Below are 18,391 nucleotides of genomic sequence, written 5' to 3'. Positions count from 1 at the left end.
AGACCAAATATATATTACTAGCAATAGCACTGAAGGATATTAGCACATTTAAAAAATTGGCATTATAATCATTTTTATGGTGAAAGATAATGATTGGTAAAAATGAAACCTTATGCTTTGAATACAGAGTAGTGATGGGAAATTAACAAAAATGCAAAAGTCATTTACTGTTGATGACTAATGAATTTAATGGAAGTAGAAATAATATTAGTATATATGGTCATCCTGATTAAGTCTTTTAGTCCTTTATAACTTCTTCCTAAATTCAAAGATTATAGGCTGGGCACGGTGGCTTACTCCTATAATCTCAGCTCTATGGGAGGTGGAGGAGGGAGGATTGCTTGAGGCCAGAAGTTCGAGACCAGCCTGGGCAACATAGCGAGATACCCATCTCTACAAAAAAATAATAAATAAATTAGCCAAGTGTGGTAGCACATATACCTGTAGTCTCAGCTATTCAGGAGGCTGAGACAGGAGGATCTTTTGAGCCCAGAAGTTCAGGGTTGCATAGAGCTATGATTGTGCCACTTCACTCCAGCCTGGGAGACAGAGTGAGACCCTGTCTCTAAAAAATACATAAATTCAAAGATTATTTTTCCAGTTTACATCAGTGCAGAATATTAACTCTGCTTTATGCCCAACTTTGATGGAAGAGAATTTCTAGAATGTAACTTTTTTTCCTACATTGCCTTATTGTTGCAGGACACTTTGTAATCAACTATAGTAAGTATAATTTAGACTGAATAATGAGTTGTGGCTCAACAGAATTTTTTTGAAATGGAAATTTATTTCTTTTTAGTAGCCTGTTGCTTTCTCATACTTTTGGGAATTGGTCATATGACTTACATGACCATACTGGCAGCATGATTTGTGCCAGGGGATAGTTCAGGCCATGCCAACTAGAAGCCTTTGGCACTCACCTTTGTTAGTATTCCATCTTCTCGGTGATTCTTCTGTAGGACGTGTTGAAGAGCTAGCTGAATTTTCTGTTGCAATTTTTCAATTTTTACCTTTTCTTGCAGCCATGAGCGATCTAAATAAAAAAAAATGATATTCTTTAGCATTCCTCTGACATGGTGTCAGGATCCTCCTTCTCTGGATTCTTTTGTTACAGATAATTATATCACAATGAATATTTAGAGACTCAGAGGCCAGTTTCACTCCTCTTTCAAAATTTCTCCTAATGGAGTGAAAAGTGATCTAAGGAAGTTATAAAACAGGGTGTTAAACCTTTCCATTTTTACCAATACTTAAAGGAAGGATCCTCCCCTTCCAAAGGATAAACAATTAAATATGAGGCCATACTCATATGAGTGCAAATGAAACCACCATGGCCCCTCGAGACGTTCTAATAATTATACTTTGGAATGAAATGTTCATTATCAATCCTGCTAGCTTTTGTGAAAAATATGAAAGTTTTCTTGTAATCTTTGTCAACTAAAATTGTCAGTAGAATTCCAAGTGACTTAAGGGTTGTTAATTTAGGATAAAGTCTTTATGTCTAAGTCTTCCAAATAGAAGGTAGTAACTTAGCAAAAGTGATTATCTCCAAACATGCAGTACTGGTTGAAAACACAGATTAAATTCAGATAATCTAGTGGATGACATCTAAATGGATTTTAACTAAAAATAGGATGTCTTAAAAATCACGTTATCCTGGAGACTGGTGTTAAGAAAGGCAACCCTATTCTACCACAGCATTTCTCTTGGTATCAGGAGGTTAATTCTGGACTGGATTTTGTTCAATTCTCATTTCTTTACATTTTATCTGAAAGGCATGAGGTTTTCTCAAAAGAACATATGTTTGTGTTGGATGGATGGAGAAGAGAGGGTGTTATTTGAAGACTTAAAATCCAATTTAATAAGGGTAGAGACCTCTCTTAGTAGCTCCCAAATATTTTATAGCTATTAAACGTATGGGCCTCATAAAAATTCTTTATCTTAGACAATTCTAAAACCATTTGTATTTTTATTTGGTTGTCTTACCTGCTGACATCAGTACGAATGCAGAAAATAATGCAATTTCATCTTCAGTCAGGTGCATAGAACATAAACTCTTCCCAAATTCAAACACAAAGCTAATAAAATCTTCACAACCTGCCAAAATGAAAATAAAGACAGTTTAGAATTTTGGTTATTGTCTTAGGAGAACAACCTAGGTCTTAGGTTTTCCTAAGGTTCTCCTAAGTTCAATAGGAGGTCTTAGGAGAAAAACACGGGGAAGGTGAAGAGAGATCTAGTGGTTGAAGATCAGAAGGAATAATAGTAACATTTCTACAGTATAATAGTTTAAAATCTTAAAAGAAAAATCTGTTTAGCCATCACCACCACTTCCATCACATCACCATTGCCACCATCATCCTCATTCAAAATAATGAGACTGAACTTGTGTTGTGTGATTACTGTGGCAAGTATTGCTCTAAGATATTTCTTTGCCTTTCTTCTTATTTTAAAACAGCTCTATGAAGGAGGGATTATTATTATCCCAATTTTAGAGGTAAGGAAACTGAGACTTGGAGAGGAAAGTAATGCACCTATGGTCACACAGGTAGAAAGTACAGCCTAAGAAGAAGCAAAGCTAGGCTGTCTGATTTCAGAGCCTATACTTTTAACCTATACAGTCTAATAGCCATATTCTAACTGATATGTTAAATTAACTCATTTTTGTTTTCAACTCTATTTCATCTGAAACATCCTTAAAAATGTTAACAAATGACACATTCTGGTGGTAAAACTATTGTAACTATTTACCAACCTGAAAACACAGAATATGAAAGTCCCCTAAAATAATAATCCATTTTCTAAAAGACTGGTTAAGCTTGGTGTCTATTCCTTCAGATTTGCATGTTTTACATATAAATGTATATATTTAAATGGCAATGTGCTACATGACAGTTCATTATATGTATCTTCTGTCATATAACTTTTTAAAAAAATCACTCATTTTAGATACTTATCCATTCTTCTTAATAACTATGTTCATTTTATTTATAGAAATCCAAAATTTATTATTAATTATTTTGAGACAGAGTCTCAATCTGTCACCCAGGCTGGGGCGCAGTGGCACGATCTCAGCTCACTTAAACCTCCACCTCCTGGTTTCAAGTGATTCTGCTGCCTCAGCCTCCTGAGTAGCTGGGACTACAGGCGTGCGCCACCATGCCCAGCTAATTTTTGTATTTTTAGTAGAGATGGGGCTTTGCCATGTTGGCCAGACTGGTCTCAAACTCCTGACCTCAGGTGATCCTCCTGCCTCGGCCTCCCAAAGTGCTGGGATTACAGGCATGAGTCACTGCGCCTGGCCCAAAATTATTTATTATAAATTATATGTCATGGTTTCACTTAACTATAACTTTTATTTCTTTGATATCTGCATTTCAGTCTCATTAATGGTTACTGTTTGAGGGGGATGGAAGGGCAAAGCTTTTGCCCTTTGCTTAATTTTATGTATCAACTCACATCCTAAAGGTTATCTGAATAATACATCACCAGCAAATCTGGTTTCTTAAAATCTGGAAGGGAACTGGAAGGACAGGTCATATAAATCCCTTTGATTACCAACTAGATAAAATGAAACTCTACATCTTTACATGTAATGTAGACAAAAAACTTTTGAGCTATATGACTTTTCTACAGTGACTAACTAGAAAGTAAAATAGGTATAAAACCCCTTAATGTTTGTTTCTAAATAAACAGTTTTCATTTTGTCCAAGCAGAGCTTTCACTCAACCCGCATCTTTTCCTATAGCCCCGATTTGAATAAAAGGCACCTTGATATCCCCTTACCTAAGGATTTGAAGACGTCAGGGCTGGCATACTTCCCATCAAAGTACACGGTGTTGTTCTGAGAGTCAAAGGCACGGCACATTCTGATAAACACCACCTCTAGAGAACCTAAGCAGAGGCAGAAATGGTTTGGGTCATTTGGGTCATCGGATGTTAGTGAGTTTGTTTCTGAGGTGCTCATGTAGAGACTCCTGAGACAGCATGGTGGGTGTCATGTGCAGTTTAGCTAGCGGGTTCTCAGTTAGCTAGCTCAGTTTTGGATAGACATCAGCTGTCTATCCAAAAGGGCAGAGTTTTCTATGTAATTAAAAGACTGTTGTGCTGAATCTAAGCCCTGTTTAACGGAAGTGAGGGTTGATTTATAAATTACTTCCTTAGCACTCTTCTACCTCGCAATGCAGAGTCTCAGAGTTGCTAGGAAAACATTGATTCATATGTACTAAAACCAAGAATCAAAAACAAGTATATCTTTCTGAGTTCTACTTCCTTCTTCCTAACATCATAAACTTGGAGGACTTGGAGTGTAGAAACAAAACACAGGTGATGGGAAAATTTGGGAATGCAGGTGACCTTCAGATTAATCTTTTCACCCAGAAGAGATGCAAAGTGGGGGGAATGTTTCCTGAATATACCTCAAAACCTTTGAAAAGAACTCCATTTCTGCTAAGAAAAACCTGAGCTATTGTCATTGGAGAAAAACTGTTCCCGACACCTTCCTTACCAAGCATTTCTTTAATAAGTGGGTGAAAGGTTAGGAAGAGATCTCAAAATTCACTTGTAAAGCACATACCTGCTTTTAGAAGCACAATTTGATCATTTTGACACAGTTCCATAAATCCATCAATGCGTTTGGCAAACTCCACCACATACTGTATAGCTTCTGTAATTTTGATGGCACACAATTGCCACATCACCTCCCGCTGCTGTTAAAGAGGGAAACACATTAACATCCTCCAGGAAGATGTTAGGTTTTGTAGCAGAAGCTGCAGAGTTATGAAAGCAAAGCATGCCACTGCTTTAGCCCTGGGCCACGAAGAGTGGCAAAGTAGGATCTTCTTTTTTTTTTTTTTTTTTGAGATGGAGTCTCGCTCTGTCACCCAGGCTGGAGTGCAGTGAAACGATCTCAGCTCACTGCAACCTCTTCCTCCTGGGTTCAAGTGATTCTCCTGCCTCAGCCTCCTGAGTAGCTGGGATTAGAGGCACCTGCTACCACACCCAGCTAATTTCTGTATTTTTAATAGAGACAGAGTTTCACCATGTTGGCCAGGCTGGTCTTGAACTCCTGACCTCAAGTGATCTGTCTGCCTGGGCCTCCCAAAGTGCTGGGATTACAGGCATGAGCCACCATGCCCGGCCTGGATCTTTTAAGTAATTATTTTGCCTTGGGAAATTTAACACCACTTTACTTGGGGGAAGGGAGAAAGGAGGAATCAACTGAATTTATTGTGCACCTACTATGAGCTAGGTGCTTTATGACATCCTTGTTTTAATTCACTTTCATAAGAATATTTTTTCTGGCTGGGCACGGTGGCTCACGCCTGTAAACCCAGCACTTTGGGAGGCCGAGGCAGGGGGATCACTTGAGGTCAGGAGTTCAAGACCAGCCTGGCTAACATGGTGAAACCCTGTTCCTACCAAAAACACAAAAATTAGCCAGGCGTGGTGGTACACACCGGTAGTCCCAGAGTTAGACTCTGTCTCAAAACAAAACAAAACAAAAAACTAGTGGATATGGGACCTAGGATTCAAATCCAAGCATCTCTGACTCTAAAATCCCATTTCATATACTTTGTTGCTTCTTACTGTTTTCTTGCTTCTTCTTTGTAGCTTTGGCTGCTGGCATTACCTGCTACCTCGAAGGCAAACAAAGCAATGTGTTGCTATTCCCCAACATGTCCTGTTAAATTCCTTTTATATTCACACTCTCCAATTCAGTTACAGAATGATGTGGATCTGTTTTGTTGCTAACTTGTTTCTCCAATCTTAGTTTCAGACTGTTTCTGATATGATAGGGTGGAAGAACACTGAATTAGGAGCCAGGAGTCAAGATCTGGTCCTGATGTTTCACTCTCCAGACATGCCAACGGATGTTAGTTTTCCTCAAATGTAAAATGGATTCACCTAGATAATCTTGTTGATCTGGGTGTTTTATAGAAAAAGGCAAGTAGGGTACTATTTGTCAGCCTCATATTGCTATGTTCAGACTGGAGTTATGATGACAGCTTCTAAACTTTTTTTGTATATACTCCCTAATACAACCTCCAGAAACATGAGGCTTCGTTGTCGACTTCCAGAAACATGAGGCTGAGATTATTTTACATGAACTTCCAGACCTTAAAATCTTCGATTGTGATATTGAGACAATTCTCAATTCATTTAGGCTTTTGGAAGCTGCTTAATCTATTCTCCTGTTGACAAATGGAAGGAGGTATGTGTATACCTAGAAAGCACAATAGAAATTATTTGCTATTGCTGAAATTTTGCATGCAGGCATCTCAGTAAAATGGCAAAGCTTCAATACATTAGCAGCTTCGGAAAAAAGATATTTAAACAGAAACCTGATGACATTCATTCTTTGGTCTGTGTGAACTCTTGACCAACTTTCCTATACCAACACCCTTCCCAATATTGCCTCAATCCTAGGAGGAGAAATTCCTCAGATCATACCTTGTTTTGATAGTTCTCAATTTCTTCCTGCAAAAAGGTCTGCCACGTTATCTGCTGGAGCTCTTCTCTCAAGTATTGGCATGTTTCCAGATGCGATTTAGATATATTCTGTGCAAGGTGTTCTAAGGAGAAAATGGGAGATCACAAACATGAAAAGCCAAGTTCTTTGAATAATTAGTGATTTAATATTTGCTTTAAGAAATAACAAGTAGAAAACAATGTGCTGTGCGGGTTTTGACTGTCTGTACACATTTAAACAAGTAATTTGGAACTGTTTTGTATTTGGGAATGTGAAGGAGGATAGGGACTTTGCAAAGCCAACATTTGAAGATAACACTTGGTGACTTCAAAGACCCTCCTGACTTTGCCCTTGTTCTGTGCCTTTATACCACTGTCTAGGAATGAAAAAATATTGACCTAGATAGACATAGGAAATGATTGACGTGGTATTTCTTCTTGGCATTTTTATGAAGACACATCTGCCACACAACATTGACCTGGGAAGGATTATTCTTATTCTTGAAAAACTAGAAAATGATATTCTTTTATGGTGACAACTAGGTATTTCTTTTGTTTTTCCTGCAAATTGCAGAACAAGCATTACTGAGGGCGTACCATGTGGCTATGCATAGTGTAGTTGTGAAGCCACAGACTCTGGAGCTAGACCATTGGAGTCTGTATCTCAGCTCTGCTACTTACTAGCTGTGTGATCTTGGTCGGGTATGTTATTTAACCTCTTTGTGCTTGGTTTCCTCATTTGTAAAATGAGGGAAATGGTACCTATTTCATAGGGCTGCTATGAGAATTAAAAGAGTTGAGCCCTTAGAATGGGGAGGATTACTTTGAATGTGCTACAGAATATTAGTTATTATTATACTTGAGCGTAAGGAGTTTGAAGTTATTAAAGACCTAGAGGCCAAAGAAGTTTTCTCTAGGAACTTGTAACCTGGTGAACACGTATGAACACACTGGAAGGACAATTCAAGTCTAGATAATAAGGTATGAAGTTGAATTACAGAAGAAGAGAAAGAAAAAAGTAATTGAAGCTGTCAGAAAAGGAAGAGATTGGCTGGGTGTGGTGGCTCACGCCTGTAATCCCAGCACTTAGGGAGGATGAGCTGGGCAGACCACTTGAGGTTAGGAGTTCAAGACCAGCCTGGCCAACATGGTGAAACCCTGTCTCTATTAAAAATACAAAAAAATTTGGCGTGGTGTTGGCTGCCTGTGATCCCAGCTACTTGAGAGGCTGAGGCAGGTGGATCACCTGAGGTCAAGAGTTCGAGACCAGCCTGGCCAACATGATGAAACCCTGTCTCTACTGAAAATACAAAAATTAGCTGGGCGTGGTGGCGGGTGCTTGTAATCCCAGCTACTTGGGAGGCTGAAGCAGGAGAATCGCTTGAAACTGAAAGCTAGAGGTTGCAGTGAACCGAGATCACACCACTGCACTCCAGCCTGGGCAACAGAGTGAGACTCCCTCTTAAAAAAAAAAAAAAGAAAATTATATCTGGGGAAATGGAACAAGCAGTTTTGGGGTTGGTGGATTGAAGCACAGAGAAGCTCAGGCAGGAGGACCACATAGAAGGCTGCTAGAATCTAGATGCCAGGAACTAACAATTTGGAGCAGCTTGGTAATAATTGTTCTGGAAGGGAAGGATGATTAAAGAATTATTTTTTAAAAGAATTGACAAAATCCCATGAATATAAAACCATATCAAAAAATGATCCCTCTCCCTAGGGTTTTGAGTATAGAATAGGCAAGTCATTTTAAAAGAACGGTGCTGAATGCAAACTTGGCAACACTAGGGAGAGTATCTATTTGTTTGGAAATTTGTTACTGCTTTTGTCAAACAGAAGCAGACTTGTTTGTGTGAAAACAGAGCAGGTTCACCTAAATGGAGCTGGAAACCAGAATCTCCTTAGAGACACTGAAACATAATAAACCTGAATGGCCCTACTTGGCAACACATAGACACTAAAACAGCATGAATAAATAACATAAAAAATAAAACACAAATACAAGAACAAATGTAAAGGAAAGAATGAGAAACTGAGAGTGAGAGGGAGAAGCCAGTAAATTACGTGTCTTAGAATCAGTGACACTGGAGAATAGGTGAGTAAAGACAAAAATAATGGGGAGTAAGAAACAAGAAAATACATAAATAAGGTAGTGAACTACCTCTTTTGGAAAGAACTCTCACTATATAAGATCGTTTCTAGAATGTAAACCAATTTTTGCTGATAAAAAAATGATGAAGATGAAGAGTCTTCACAGGGAAGTAGGGGGGGATGCTGTGGAGTGAAGGATGAGAAGAGGCTCATAGCATTTCCTTCCAGGTTATGTTTCATTTCTAGTTAATAAGATACTTAGCATCTTGTGGTTTCACTTTGTCTTAAGAAACTGTGGCCACTTATCCCTATTTAAAACAGCCAATAAAAAGTGAGACAACAAATCATGCAATGTACATGACATACCAGTAGAGGGCAGTGGTTGCATTCACACCATCTGCTCACCAACAGCCTTTCATTCCAATTCATAGTCGATTTGGCAAGTGTAAGATTTTAGACACTTTGCTATTTTTAAATCTCCATTTCAGCACAGGCGAGTATGGTCAGGCTGAATAAAATTCGAGAATTTAAGCGTGGTCTCTCAGATAAAGTTTGGAATAGTGAAATACCTTGGGCTAGGAGTTAGGAGACCTGGTTTCTGTCTGAGCTCAGCAGATAATCTATAGTCTACCTCACTTTGTGACTGGGGCAAGTCATGTGATTGCTTCAGCAATACAGCCAGTGCCTTGATACTTCAGATGGGAAGTCCTCGCTTCTGAGTTAGTCACAGATTTTCATAGTGGGAAGGAACTTTAGACAGCATCTGGTCCAAACTGTCCTTGTTTAACAAATAATAATGACATTAATAATTATGATAGCAGTTAACATATATAGCACTTACTATATGCCAGTCCCACATAATTTGTGTCTATCCTGAATATGTATGTTTTCTCAATCCTTATAACAACCCCAAGAGAAAGGTACTAGTATTATCTCCATTTTACAGATGAGGAAACTGAACCACAGTGAAGTGACTTCTTCAAGGTGTCACAGCTGGCAAGTGGCAGAGCTATGATTCAGACACAGACCTTTATATTCTAGGAGTACAGAAACTACAGCTCGCAGATGTTACGTGATGTATATTGGGTTGTATAACTTATATTAATGCTAGGACCACAACCCATATAAGCGGATTTCTTGTCTCATGCTTTGCCCAATATATCAGTTGTCTCTCCTGCGCAAAGCTTTAGATATCAATTATAGTAACAGACATAATTTGCACTTAAAACCTAGGTTGTTTATCTGAAATGTATAATTCAGGTACTAATTGTACACCAAGGGCAAAATTTCCTAGCCAAGGATGAAGACATATTTTTCACTAAAAGTAATAGGTTGTGCATACTACACTTGAAAGAGAGAATTAGACTTAGGATGTGTTGGTTTATAATTTATTTTCCTATTATACAATTGGTTTCATTTGTTTAAAATCTGATGACAAAGTTTAGCCTGAAATGAAGTCAAGAATCTTAGTTAAAGAGATAGCAGGCTTTAAGCCCCAAAAGAAATACCAGGGAAAATTTAAGTAGCTTTGGAGAAGCAGCAACAAGATTTGGGCCACTTTCATGATACCCTTAGCTCCCTGGAACACTTTGCATGTATAAATGGAATAAGAGAATTAGAACCCAATTATATACTTTCCAGGTAAATGCTAGTTTAGTTTTGGGTTTGAGAATTCTCCTAGTGATTTATCTCATTTAATTTATCCTGGAAAATGCCACAACACCTGTGAAAAATCCCTAATTTAAAAGCACATAGAGCAAGCATGAGGGGGCAGTGCTCCCAGACTGCACTGGAAAGTGAGACCATGGAAGAGGAAGCTGACTTGTCCGGGAGCCTCAGGGAATCGGCTCAGCCATTTCTGGCCCCACTTCGGTATCAGTGCATTTTTTAGCCAAAGTGCCATGTTCAAGGGCAACGCTTTGCCTAAGGCCTATGGATTTATTTCAGGATTGAACATTTGACAAGCAAACAGGACAGAGTCACTAGTATTTATGGTAAGGTGGAGGCAAACCTAAAATGAATCAGGTCATTTTTCATGGTATCATGTCAGCTTTCAATCAAATCCTTATTCATATCTGAAAATTGTACTCTCATTACAGTTCTGCTTAAGGCTCAACCAACCAAGATTTCATGACCAAAATGGAAGGTTTTTGTTCTAGTTCAAGAAAAAAAAAAAAAAAAAAAAAAAAAAACCAAACCTACCTCTGCTCAGCTTGGCTTCTAGTTCAGAGGTTTCTCTGTTAATCAAAAGAGCTGCAATACACCTTTTAATGCTGTTCAGTGGTTAAAGACCAGGCTTAAAATGTCCCTGCTCTTGAGGATTTAAATTTAGACCCATAAAGAGATGCTTGTGTAAAAACCGTAAAGAACATTCAATTTGTTCTATTTGGAGAAAGATTTTACTGGAAATATAAATTTTCACTCACTTAAAAGATGTTTTATGGGGTACAGAGGTAGAGAGACCATCTAAAGAACACAGCCATTATTTCTGTGAACTGAGGATCTCTGTGCTCAAGTCTGAACCTGCTGTTTCTTTTCCATCTGAAGTCTTCATTCTCTCCTCGTATTAACTTAGTCATCTCCACAGCAACTAATTGAAATATCCCAAAGGATTATAACCTTGTGTGAGGAACCACCAGGAGGAGCAGATCAAATTCAAAAACTACAAAGGTTCTTATCAAAGTTTTCTAATAATAGTGCTGTACTTAAAAATCGATTAAATAGAACAGCCGATGTTAACACAACTTCCTTGAAATGGAAAATTGCCCATTGTCTGTGTTATCAACATTTCTAGGTCACATCTCCCAAGAAGCAGTAATGTTCCAGCAATAAGAAAAGGACAGTTTTTTGTCTTTTGCATGGTGAGCCTTATGTGAATTACATCAATTTTGTCACCAATATCCATCATCAGAACATTTTGGTAAGTAAAGAAGCTAATTTCTGTTGAACGTTTATACCGTATATTAGAGTTGCAAAACTTAGATGCCTACAGGGGCTGTGCATATGATATAAATGGCAGGAGTGGGGTAGGCCCATTGAAAGGTGTAAGCCCCTGGCTGTTGCCAGTTGGCTGTTGACATTCACAAATGTTGGCCCAGTGTAAATAGATCATTTTTTCCCCTCCCACAAGAAGCTAAAAAAGCTGAACTTTTGGGTATAATTATCCAAATTTAAATATTAGCAACTGATTCAAAAATTTTAAAACTCTGCACTGGTCAAAAAAATATGTCTGTGGGCCAAGTTCAGTTTGTGGACTGCCATTTTTTTTTTTTTTTGTCACCTTAGGTATAAAGCAATCCTTGGAATATAACTAAAGTAAATCACTAATGAAGTTAATGTAGCCATTTCCTGAGCTTACAGTTTTCTGCACAATTCAAAGACTGCTTCTGTTGGTTTTTGTCCCATTTCTAATGCTGAGAGGTCAATGCATGTATTGGATAAACCATGGGAAACAGCAGAGGGTCAAAAGCAAGGGGGCAGGGCAGAAAATTAAGTGGCCCAAATGGTAGAGGTGAATTGCATCATTTAGCAGAACTCATTAGAGGAAAGTCAGACATACCCCTTTTTACTTCAAAGGGCATGAATAGAGCATCCCAGGAGAAGCATGCATGCCATTACCTAATTCTGCCATGGATACAGTTGGGGACGTCTCACCATTGGTGAACGAACAGTAGGGAAAGAAGCCTGATGCTGGTGTGTAGTCACATATTGGTTCTGGTTTGATTCCATTGATATCAAGACCTGACTGGTCTGGGGAAGGCTGTATGTCCAGGTAGAAGCTGCTGACAGCGGAGTCTGCCTTACTCCCCTCAGGGGTGTGCCCGTCAATGTAGTTACTGAGGTCGTCGTGAAGTTCCGTCAGCCCGTTGGCCGAGATGTTGTAGGTGGGCGTCAGCGGCTCAGCCTCTCCAGGCTGCTGCTGGTGGTCACGCTGCTGCTGCTGCATCCGGTGTTTCTGCACTTCTGCATACAAGCTGTCTCTCTGCTTTTTTGACATTCGGCCAAATTTTACAGCTGGAAGAAAAAAGCCAAACCGTACTATATACAATGCGCTTTTCTTCAATATTCTCTCCTGCGAGCTTTTGGGATTTCCTTTGAAGTCTCAGACAATCTCAATCCAAAACTGCATGACCACAAAATAAGGACATATTCAGAGGTGAAAACAGTTCCAACCCATACAGACTCACTCCAGCTCCCCAACAGCAAACACACATCCCAGAGAAACTCATGTTTCAGAAAGAGGCCTGGTGCAGGTAGGAGAGGCCCAGACAGGTGCCACTTGTGTTTCCCTGCTGTCACATCCCCCCTATTTCCACTGGGCCCCACTGATAACTTAATGGGCTTGTTCACTCTTCCCCCATGCAGATGGCTTAGGCTACCTCTTTCCCACGTTCAGACCAAGGCACAGGTAAGCAAAGACTCAAGGGTTCATCAAGGAATAAGCAGTCAAACCTCAGCATTCATTCAGTTCACTGTCCTGTACGCTCCGACAGTTCCCCCTGATCAAATGGCCAGTTCTGCAGCTTCACTGTGAGGTCTGAATGAACTGGACGAGGCCTCTGTAATTCTTTGAATTACATCAGAGTACCTGACCTAAGAAGCCCCCTCCTCCACTCATGGATCACGGCAGCCCCTGTGGAACCCTGAGACCCATCTTTATTTTTATTTATTTAGTTAGTTATTTTGAGACAGAGTCTTGCTCTCTGTCACCCAGGCTGAAGTGCAGTGATGTGAACATGGCTCACTGTAGCCTCAACCTCCTAAGGTTCAAGTGATCCTCCCGCCTCGGTCTCCTAAGTAGCTGGGACTACGTTTGCACACCACCACACCCAGCTAATTTTTTCACTTTATGTAGAGATGGAGTTTCGCTATGTTGCCCTGGCTTAAGGTCTGGAACTCCAGGGCTCAAGCAATCCTCCAGCCTCATCCTCCCAAACTGCTGAGCCACCACACCCAGTCGGACCCATCTTTAAACACTTTCTGCTGTTCCCATTTAGCCTCAAGTAATCACAGCATCAGGATTTGGAAAGGACAAATATGGCATTATAATATAAGATCCTTATATAATCCTTGTTGGGCAGATTTCTGTTTGTAATGCTTCTCTTTAGGATGTGTCCCCATATTTAAAGTGGAGCAATCACTATAGTAACTTTCCAGTTCATTCAGAATATCAAATGAATTCTTGTAAAACACCAAGATAACTGAAAACAAAAACAAACAACCCTATGATTTCCTGGTCTGAATTCTTCCGTGAACTCATTTATTTTTCAGCTAGACTCAGCCTTTGCTGGAGGGACTTAGTTCTCCTAATTTATTGTGGTTAAATTTATAGCTGATGGGGTGGATGCACTCATCCACTTGACTATGATCGTAGTTATAAGAGTCTAGGGCAGGAGGCAGGATAGATGGACATGAAGTTGGGAACCAAGGCCCCCACAGTGGCCAGGTGGTGAATTCTTTTATTGCCAAAGAGGACGCCCTGTCCTTGTTCACAGAGGAAACAAGTGAGCTGGAATACTGGTCACTTTCCAGTTTCCACAACTCAGATAACAAAGTTGGGTGGGGCTTCTCACGCAGCAACCAGGCTGATGTGGGCTCTGAATTTCAGAACCATAATTTCATAATCTCCAGACTTCTTTCTATGCCTACAACAACTTGTGCTATTTCTTATTTGCAAAATTTTCAGAAGGCATACTGAAGGTGCTTAAATGTTTTGAAAAAAATTTTCTAGGACACCCAAGGGGCCTAATACCCACAGGTGAAACTTTCTGCTGTGACTCCGCAATTATGATTTAACTTTTGTATTAACAGCAGTAATTATATCCTGTAAGTGAAATAAAGGGACCAGCTCTTGAGAAAATGCACACACAACTTGTGATTTAAACTTACAAATTGATGAGATATACCTAACTTTGTCAGTTTAGTACCATCGGAAGATGAAATCTGCAGATTTGCATGTCACAGGAATTTCTGAGAATATGGTGGAAGTTCTGTGATTTGTATCTTCCAATGTCAAAAGCTTCACTTTTGTAGTGGTGCATAGAGTGCCTCTTAGAATACGCAGGAACAAAAGTGAACTCGTGCCTATGTAGATCTACAGGCGCTAAGAACATCAGATTATGGGGAAGGCAGGCTGTTGGAAAGCCTGCTCCACATTCTGAAGTATTTTTCCACAGGCTGAATTCCATTGGAGGAGACATTTTCCTTCAAAGGGATCTCTTAAGAGAGCCAGCTGGTATATTTGGAAAAATCCTTAAAATGGACCCGCTGTGCTTTCTGCCCAGTTTCCACGTATCAGCATAACTGTCTTGAAATCTGGTGTTGATTATTCAGTGCACTTACGATAAGTTTTCCAGGAAGATCTTGAAATGTTTTGTACTTGAATGGTAGACAGTCTCTATTCCTTAAAGTAGCTTCATTTAATGAAAAGAACACTTGTCATTGAGCCATGCTTTGCACTATTTTCACACATTCTGTATGTACAAATATTTGGCTTTGGCATGTGATTCAAAATATCCAGTTAGCATAAAAGCAGCTTCATCCCAACCTCCAATAGACTTACTAGTGTAAAGCAAGTAACAGTTGTGGTTCATGTTTCCTGCGGGGGAAAATGCCTAGAGGAGGCATCTTTATTAAGGCCTTCAGGTAACACTTACCGTCAATCAATTGACCTACCTATAATGGCTGAAATATCAAAAATCTGAAGGTGTTCTGACCACAAGACACTTCTCCTCCACACCACCCCCACCCATCAGCCAGCCGGCTGACTCTGAGGACGAGGAAGAGGAGGAAACAGCTGCTGTGAGTTCCATGTAGCTGCCAGAGGAGCATGGGGGGCGGGGCATAAGGTGGAATAATGAGGAGGGGGCAGGCGGGGCAGATATTGGCAGATCTGAGTCCAGGTTTCAGAAGGCACTTTCACAACCCCGTGCAACTGTACAACTCAAGCTGTGAGAGCTCACCATCTCGAGACATCCCTACGGCAAGGCATTTCTGTAATCGACAGTGTTGGCAGCGGTTTCTACTGGTTCGATCAATCAAACAGTTCTTCTGACGAGGACAGGAGTAGGTGGCATTGCTTTGCTGACTTCTCCTGAAAAATCCCTGTGATACGGTTAAAAAATATAAAACAGGTTAGTGTCAGAATGAGTGGTATGATACTAAAGGCAAGATGCTAAGCACTGAGCGGCATTAATATTTAATGGAGAATTAAACTTGTAGCAGAATCATGCAGGAGACCATTAATGAAATTAAAGTCACTTCTTTTTCCTTGAGTAAAATTGATCCCCAGGGCCTAATCCTCCATCCCTTATACCTGCAAAACTTTCTTCAACTTCAACAGACAGTTGCCCATGTAAAAGGCACAGGACCAGGTCCTTGTTCTTGGCTTCTGATGATCAAAAGCAATGTGCCTGATGGAATGATACAACGGGACTTACCTTTAGCCTTTATCTCCAACAGATTTTTTTTGTACAATAAATACAAAACACTTCCCTGGAATATCCAAGTTAAGGAAAACGCAGCCACACCATAACCTAGGGCACTGCGAACCTGGTGAACCATGGTAATCTTCACTAGCCGACTTCAACACGTGGCCCTTTAGGCGTTTCTCACTGCCGAAGTCCGAATCTACTATTGCAAGCATTAGATAACACTTGGATGGATTATTTCAGCAGATCAATCAGATGGGGAATATTCCCTCATCCCTGACAGTTTAGAAATACATGTTCAGAACCATGGCCTTTAAAGATTGAACAAATCCAGTCCGATGCTCATCAAGTTCCTCTGGTGTCAAGTGCTATTTGGGAAATGAGAGGGGATACAAAGATCTATAAGGAGCTACTGACCTCAGTAACTTTATTTTTGTTTGTTTTTGCTAACTTCCTGAGCTGTATTCTTAGCTGATTAATTTTCAATGTTTATTCTTAGAGTGTCAAGTTTTCCTTTTAGTGATGTTTTAACAGCAACCCAAAAGCTTTACTATGTAGTATTTTCATTCTCATTCAGTGAAAAACATGTTCTCATTTTCAATAGATTTCTTCTTTAATCCAGATATGATTTAGAGGCATATTTCTTAATTTCCAAACACATGGGGGCTTTTTTTCGGGGGAGGGGGCAGCATCTTGCTCTGTCACCCAGGCCAGACTCCTGGGCTCAAGCCATCCTCCTGCCTCAGCCTCCTGAATAACTGGGACTATAGGTGCACACCACCATGCCTGGCTAATTATATATACATAAATATATATATATAGATATAATTTTTTTTGTCGAGATGGGGGTCTCACTGTGTTGTCCAGGCCTGTCTTGAACTCCTGGCCTTAAGTAATTCTCCCGCCTTGGAGTCCCAAAGTGTTGGGATTACAGGCATGAGCCACCTTATTATCTTTTTATTGCTGATTTATCTTTCAGTGGTTTTGCAAGCTAGGGATGTATGCAGAAAAAAAATAAGGTAAGTAGAGTCATTTCCATGAAGCAAAGCCATGAAGGGTACAAAAGAGAATTATTACCTTCAAAGCTTTAGTTGTGAATATAGATGACCCCAATGAGGGTGACACTAGTGGGGAGAGGTAAAATCCTAAAGAATTAACAGAGTGGTAGGTAAACTGATAAGGGTGCTCTCTCACCAAATGATTTTTCTGGAGGTCAATTTGGCAGTTGTATCAAAAATTTTTAAAAAGCCTACCCACTGAGCTAGCCTTTTAAGGAATATACGTTAAAGAAATATGAAGAATGGTTATATTAAGAACACAAGGGTGTTCTTCACAGTACTATCTATAATATATAGAATGTAGAAAGATCCTAACTGTCCAACATTACTGAATTAAAAGAGTCATATTGTATACTCATACAATGGAATTCACCCACTACAAATGGTATTTCAGAAATATAATTACTGATATAAAAGGTGATAAAAATATACCATTGAATGTTTAAAAAAGGAACTAAAGAGCTAAACATAGTATAATCCAAGTTTTGGGGAAAAAAAGGACACCCATATATTTACTATAAAAGAAGATTTGGAAAATTATGCCCCAAATTGTTGGCAATAGTTGATGGGGCCAATCAGATTTTAATTTTCTTTTTGTTTATCTGTGCTTTTTTTTTTTTTTTTCCTACAATAGGCAGATGGGAAGGTATGTGGGCAGCTTGAGAAGAAGTGCACCTGCCTTCCTTTGTAATGGCTGGGGGCCTTTGTCGACTAAGTTGATGTATATGACCTCAGTTTCCAGTTCTTTGGAAAATCCAACCTGGGATGGGACAGGGCAGGACCCTGACTTCTCACTCCTCTTGCTTTCAGCCAAGCTGCTTGCTAACCTTGACATGGGCAAGGCTGGGGGCCTCATGTCTCAGACTGTCTCTCTGTTGTACTTTAACTCTACCCTCGATCAAGTGCCGCCTCCTCTGTAAAGCAATCTCTCTCTTCTGAAAAATATCTAAAGCTATGTTTTTTATTTTATTTTATTGTTTGTGTGTGTGTGTTTCCCCTGTGAAAAGGAAGTGAGAAGAAGTAAAGCTTTCTTTGGGGCTTACTAGAGAGAATTCAAGAAAATATAAATGGTCACAGAGGCAGATAATCCTTAGAGATACCAAGAGGTCAGCTGTCTAGGTATTCATTTTCCTCTGAGACACATAATCTCTGTCCAAGCTGAAAGGTGTTTATCTCTTCCTTGAGACTCTCCCACCGTTCATACCCTTGTGTAAAGGCATCACTGTGGATGCTTAAAATCAGGAATGTATTTGCTTTTCCTTTAGCTGAAGTTGAGTTTTGTTTGCTTCACATTAAGCCTGTTACAGTTTCTTGTATGATCACCGAATATCGGGAATGTCT

The 18,391-nt window shown here is 39.6% G+C and overlaps 1 protein-coding gene and 1 long non-coding RNA gene across 13 annotated transcripts in view; one reads left to right on the top strand and one right to left on the bottom strand.

Moving 5' to 3' along the window:
- The window catches only part of RORA (RAR related orphan receptor A), a 740,258-nt gene that overhangs the window by 10,704 nt on the left and 711,163 nt on the right, over positions 1-18,391 (bottom strand). For 7 of the 9 annotated variants that reach the window (XM_063639003.1, XM_055278293.2, XM_055278295.2 and 4 more), the window contains 7 exons: positions 15,525-15,666; positions 12,181-12,576; positions 6,454-6,575; positions 4,577-4,709; positions 3,787-3,894; positions 1,987-2,097; positions 921-1,033 (listed from right to left, as the gene is read on the bottom strand). In XM_063639003.1, coding sequence (XP_063495073.1) covers positions 921-1,033; positions 1,987-2,097; positions 3,787-3,894; positions 4,577-4,709; positions 6,454-6,575; positions 12,181-12,576; positions 15,525-15,666 — 1,125 coding nt within the window. The remainder of the gene's footprint in view (positions 1-920; positions 1,034-1,986; positions 2,098-3,786; positions 3,895-4,576; positions 4,710-6,453; positions 6,576-12,180; positions 12,577-15,524; positions 15,667-18,391) is intronic. The other 2 variants (XM_063639002.1, XM_063639007.1) reach the window with 1 other exon arrangement.
- The window catches only part of LOC129482443 (uncharacterized), a 95,355-nt gene that overhangs the window by 10,494 nt on the left and 66,470 nt on the right, over positions 1-18,391 (top strand). For all 4 annotated transcript variants that reach the window (XR_008657703.2, XR_008657704.2, XR_010120727.1 and 1 more), the window contains exon 2: positions 11,357-11,482. This is a non-coding gene — a long non-coding RNA (uncharacterized lncRNA). The remainder of the gene's footprint in view (positions 1-11,356; positions 11,483-18,391) is intronic.

The sequence above is a fragment of the Symphalangus syndactylus genome, chromosome 5, assembly GCF_028878055.3.
Source record: "Symphalangus syndactylus isolate Jambi chromosome 5, NHGRI_mSymSyn1-v2.1_pri, whole genome shotgun sequence".
In the NCBI taxonomy this organism is placed as follows: domain Eukaryota; kingdom Metazoa; phylum Chordata; class Mammalia; order Primates; family Hylobatidae; genus Symphalangus; species Symphalangus syndactylus.
The sequence above is the reverse complement of the archived record's forward strand: the minus strand, read 5'-3'. Positions and strand labels throughout refer to the sequence as shown.